At 36.5% G+C, this 6,239-nt stretch overlaps 1 protein-coding gene across 1 annotated transcript in view; it reads left to right on the forward strand.

Annotated features, from left to right (window-relative positions):
* The window catches only part of npr1b (natriuretic peptide receptor 1b), a 52,693-nt gene extending 50,834 nt beyond the window's left edge, over positions 1-1,859 (forward strand). Inside the window, exon 27 of the mRNA XM_079627028.1 lies at positions 1,280-1,859. Coding sequence (XP_079483154.1) covers positions 1,280-1,428 — 149 coding nt within the window. The 3' untranslated portion in view covers positions 1,429-1,859. The remainder of the gene's footprint in view (positions 1-1,279) is intronic.
* Positions 1,860-6,239: the final 4,380 nt, after the last annotated feature.

Below are 6,239 nucleotides of genomic sequence, written 5' to 3' on the forward strand. Positions count from 1 at the left end.
AGATTGAGATTACTACATATTCCACTGGTTTCAGAGACGAGGCTTTAACCCAGTCCCAGACTAAAATGCACGTTTGAGCTGTTTTAACTGAAAGCAACTTGCACTGGCGTATCTTAAAATATGTCACCGCCATTGTTTTGACTCAAGATGCACACCAGTAATGTTTTTTCGAAGGGACGTTTATAAAAGCTACTTTAAATGCCCTAATTGAACTTAGGCTTAATCTAAACCCTGTTTGTGAATCCAAGCTATTCAAAATTCGCATTTTTAGTATTAGCCTTAGGCTACCAGACGTATTTAATTTTCAACACCAATATTCCATAATGTAATTATCAATCATTCAAGAAGCCTAAACAAAAAACGTTGATGAAAAGATTTCATTGTAATTCAGATTTAATTATTTCCCCCACCACCTGTTTCCCCACATAAACGCTGCCGCTGATAAATGAGAAATATCAGCCGGCTTTAGATAACACTTGACAATAGCAAAACAAATAGCAATCAGGAAAGACATTAATTTTTGAGTAGATTGGCATATATCACAATCTATATATCACACCACCCTTGACCATCACAATCCTGATTGATATGTTGTACTGTGGGGGTTTTATTGCACACTGTGGCATTTATGCGCATTAAAGTAACAGGACGCTGCTCAACTGTTTAGTATGTCCCTAATTTTTTTAAAAAAATTGTAAACAAAGTTATTTTAAAATTTACTTTTTTTTAAAATAAAGCTGATATATAAATATTACATGATAAACTTAACATGAAAATACTATGAAAATTAAAAATGTTTCCTTGGTATATAAAGGCTAATTCACACTGCAGCGACAGATATCGACCATTGTTTACAGTCACCAGATTAACTTTTTAGACAGTCCCAACCCGATTCAACATGTTCAGTTGGCAAAAACAAGTGCAAACCAATGTGAATTGGCCTAAACTGAATTTAAATAATTTTAAATGAAAGTAGTAAATTGACTAAAGCTAAAAAAAATCAAAAAATGACAAGCGCGTAATGAAAATTTTAACTAAAATGAAAACTGAAAACATAAATTAAAAGCTAATTCATTATAGTAATCTAAATAATACTAAAATAACACTGTGATGCCGGTAAAAACAATTAGCTACTTTAATTACCTTCTGCTGGAAATTACATGAGTAAATAATGTTTGCCAACACACTTTAGTCAACACGATGAAGTGAGCTGTGTGAACTCAGCTAATCAGTGTATATACAGTAACACTGTAATCATTTACACACTGTTATCCTGCAGCTCTGAAGATTCATGTGTCGTCAGCCACTCGAGATGTGCTGCAGGAGTTCAACTGCTTCCAGCTGGAGCTGAGAGGAGATGTGGAGATGAAGGGGAAAGGGAAGATGACGACCTACTGGCTTCTGGGGGAAATGAAGGACAGTGATTGAGATGGTGGGGAGTGAGAGGGTAAAGCCCCAACGGGATCAGCAGAGACACACTGACTCTAGTCAAATGCACCCAGGGGAACCAAGCCAAGACTGTTAGGCACCGGATTTGTTGGCTAAATGCACACGCATGTAATCCTGTACAGCACTAGATGATGTCAGACCTTGTATATATGTACTTTAAGATGTTTCTTTTGTAAGAGCACCAGCTGCAGCTGTAAATGGAGTGAAGGTTGAGTGTGATTGAATATCGCCCCCTGGTGGATAAGTAGCAGCAACTGCTGGCTTAAAATACAGTAGGCTAAATAAATATGATTACTTCCAGACAGGGTGTGTGTGAGAAAATACATGTAAATATTAAAGATGATAATGTTATTACTCATAATTTAACTCACCCCAAAAACAAACAAAAAAATCACTGCTTTCATAATTCAAATGTTCAACTCAACTCAACTCAACTTTATTTAGCACTTTCAACACCACAAGTAGAACCAAAGTGCTGTACAGAAAATATAAAAGAGATAAATAAAAACAAGACATAAAAACAATGCAAACATACACAGTTTACAAAGCATTTTCATATGCTTGAGAAAACAAATATGTTTTAAGCGCACTCTGAAAAACACCCAAAGAAGGAGAAGATTTTACAGAAAGAGGTTCATGTTTTGAAGACAAATCACTTATCATTTACTATTTTGTATTTTATTTCATTGAAGTAATATTTATAGATCCTTATTTTCAAAATATTTTTTGCACCCAGTCGGACTCTTGCACACATATACATTCTTCCTTAAGCCATTTAGAAGCATTGCTCTCTGGTTTATGGTCCTCGTTTTGAGAGACGATTGTTATTGATAGTTTTTGGTGTAATTGATGCAATTTCTTGAGCCAAGCAGAGCTACTGCAGCTGTAATAAAGCATAAATAAAATCAACCTGCTAACAGATCTGTAACTTCTATCTACAGTCTACGGGTATGTTTTATGGGAGATTAACACAGATTTTTTTTTTTTTATCAAAGATCGTCTATGAGAAGCACTTGCCTTTGTATTATTTTACATGCTTAACTGTTTACTTTCTCTGCTTTTTTATTTGTTTCATAGTCAGTAAAGTGAATGGTTCTAATGACATAGAGTCAATCTCCAAATTATCTTTAGGTCACGATTATAATGCACCACATTCACATAGAAGCTGACATTAATTTCCGACTGCGATCAAGATCTGTATCCTTTTAAAATAATCTTTTAATTCATTATATTCTCTTGAGAGCCTAAATAAGTACCTGCCTGACACTTCAATTACTACAATAACGAACTTGAGTGGATTCTCTCACTGATTTCAGATTGTCATTCCCATGAGCACTTAAAGGTGACACTTTCGAGAGTGCAGAGAGAGACTCCTAATAACTGCTCTTTTAATATGATCTCAGTTCAGTCAGACAACTCTCGGAGAGATTGGCATGGTAATGAATATGGCAAAGCTAATGTATTTTGTCTTGGTGGAATAGATCTGCTGCTGCTGCAGAGCAAGTACAAAGACTTGCTATACTGCCAATACTTATTTACAGACATGCTGCTGGACAAATACATGAAATAACTGTAGCAGATCTATACAGGTGGAGCTGGGGATGGTGGAGGGTTTCAGAAAGCACGCTGCAGACTGCTAACAGCAAACAATACCAGTATTTGAATGTTGAGCCACAGCTGATGCAGCAGCAACCAATCAACTGCGCTATGTAGATAATGCTGTGATTGCTTGCTACCACATTGGACCTTTCAGCCTCATATATTATAACAACAAATATTTCCACATCATATACTTTAAAGGGGTTGATGATTACGATTTCACTTTTCTAACTTTAGTTAGTGTGTATTGTTGCTGTTTAAGCATAAACAACATCTGCAAAGTTACCACGCTCAAAGTTCAAAGCAAAGGGAGATATTTACTTTTACAGAAATCACTTTTTAGGGACTACAACAAACGACTGATAGGGACTACACGAGCTTTCTCCCGGTTTAGTGACACGCGAACCCTAAATGTACATAAACCCCACCCCCGGGAACACGCACCCAGCAAAGGGGGTGAGACCATGGTTGAGAAGAGGAAGAGTTGTTGTAGTAGAGCACATTTGTGAGTCTGCTTAAGCTGTCGCAACTGTCTTTTCACATGTAACACAAATGCCATAGCATGTCACTCAGCATCTTACAACAGTTCCCACACGAGCATTTATAGGTTATTATCATGACAGAATATGCTAATCAAAGACTCGAAGATAGTTAACTCCACATCAGCAACATAAATTGATCAACTAACCATTCAGAAACGTCCTGTTGCAATCATGTTTTCACTTCTTGAGTCTCTCCATCATTGGCTGACTCCGGTTTGAACATAAAAGGCAGAACAGTTTCTGACATTTTAGTGTGTGTCTGCAGGCTGCTGTTGCTCCACCCTCTGTGCCAGCTCACACGAAATTATGGTTTTGCTCACCCTCAAAAAGGGACAATTTTAACATGCTAAAATGTTTTATCTGTGGTGTATTTTGAGCTAAAATTGCACATACACTCTGGGGACATTATAAACTTATTTTACATCTTGTAAAAAGGGGCATTACACCACCCCATTAAAACCCATATAATACCCAGTGATATCATTATACTGTTAGAAGCAGTGCACTATTATTATGATATTAAGAGGCACTGTTATGGAAGGAAATGCTCAAGTTCGGTTTCTGCCTAATGTTTTTCCTCTGATTCCCACTGTTATATTCAGCATTCCATTGTTAGTCCACATATACGTTTTTTTTTTTTTTAGCCATTAATATTCATTTTAGCACATAGAAACTCATGTGACAAGACAAAAAAATTTGCTTTATATTTTTAATGATTAATTTCTCATTAGTTTGCATTTAAATCAAATGATACAAGAAAGGGAACCATATTTATTCCTTAATACATAAGTGTACATAATGATTTGAGGGTTATATTGAATACAGCTATACATCAATATAGGATATTAATTTATGTATTTAAATATGATTGTAGTGTATTGGTCATTCATCAACATATTGGGCAGTATTTAAAATAAAAGAATCATTTATTTGCATACTATAAATTAGACCAGACTAGACCAACACTGTTAAAAATAATTAGGTTCTTTATTGACATCCATGGTTCCATGAAGAGCCTTTAGCAAATGCAAAAGGTTCTTAAGATTATTAAAATGTTCTTCATACTAAGAAAAAAAGGGTTATTTTAACAACTGTTCACATTATATGGCACAAAAAGTTTATCTGATGTCATACAAAACAAATTGTTTTAACCACAATGTTTATTTTACAGATAACATAGGCTATGTTTTATTGGAAAATGCTAGTTTTAAAGTCACACGCATGTTGGATTGTCCAATCTGTGACCTTTGAGGTTCTGCATCTGAGATACAGATGTGATTGTTATTTAGCCTTTGTCCAGGTTCTTTAGGAAATTACTTCACCGAGACCAGGGAAACTTAGGTAAACATTTTATCCATCCTTTACGTAAAAATCCATAGCTGAGGTGATGAGCAGGTCTCAGTTCTGGACAGTCACATGAATCATGCAGCAGCTGCAGAGGAGCAGCATCACCAGCAGTTTTCACGTTTCTAACCTGTGATTGATTCTTTGATTTCACAGGACCATGTGCATGTTCTGCATTGAGACATTCCTCAAATCCATTTTCCTCGAAAAACAAAGATTCCCTTCTGCGTACGCACGGACTTTCAGCAAGTGTCAGAAAGCCATACGGAGTGGTGATTTTGCTGAGGTGAGGTAAGGACATTGCTGCGCTGGTGGTCGGGTCTGACAGAACGTAAGTCTGGAGATCATCCATGAAGAGCAGATCGCGCTCTTCAGAGAACGGGCAGCAGCGCGCGAATGCTCGGACTAATGATGATGGGTGCGTGGAGCGGGGAAAAGTGTGCCGCCGTCCGTGCCCGACTCCAGCCTTCTCCCTGCCGCATCCCTGCAGCCTAGCAGGGCACAGTGAGGGGATGGTGAACTCCGGTACACTCGCAGGTGTCACCACCATATTCCCTAGAGGCACCTGCCTCGTTGCGGCCGGTTGAATCTCCCGAGAACATGATTGCCACGATTTTTCTCGCTTAGGAGGAGCAAAATCACGAGCTAGTCGATTTCTGCCCATTATTCACGTATGGCATAACTTTGGTAATTGTTTGTAAAGAATATTTTCCGTTGAGCCAAATATTTTTTCCCTATCTGAGCTTTCCAGTTATTGGTGGTATTTTCTCGGCAACTTTCCTAAAAAATGTAACAGCTTGGAAGTCTAGATGAAGTCTTGCTCTGCTGCAGTGCAGAACAAAAACGAAAAACTCAAGTGGCAACTGAAGGTAAATATACAGTCCCAACTATAATTGACTCCTCCCATTATTATCATATATTTTTTTCAATAGGGAAGATCATTTAGCATACTGCATGTTCTCTTTTTAAGATCTGTTAAAAAAAAGCTGAATTTGTATTTATTTATTTCTTTACTTTACTTTTCTTTTCTTTGTAGGCCTATGGCTATTTTACCACCCTGGCTTTATTGGTATACTATTGTTTGAATAATAATAATAATACGTTGGTTAATATATATATATATATATATATATATATATATATATATATATATATATATAATAGACTAGTCTAGTCTGGCTGCAGGAGTGCTCTATTTTTTTTTCTTTTTTTCAAAGTGTCACAATTTTAGTATGTTTTTGTTGGAAAACGCAAATTTTTTTTTTTTAGTTTAGTTTTATTAAAAATATTGTTGAAAGACTCGTG

Source organism: Phoxinus phoxinus (assembly GCF_949152265.1).
Source record: "Phoxinus phoxinus genome assembly, chromosome: 10".
In the NCBI taxonomy this organism is placed as follows: Eukaryota; Metazoa; Chordata; class Actinopteri; order Cypriniformes; family Leuciscidae; genus Phoxinus; species Phoxinus phoxinus.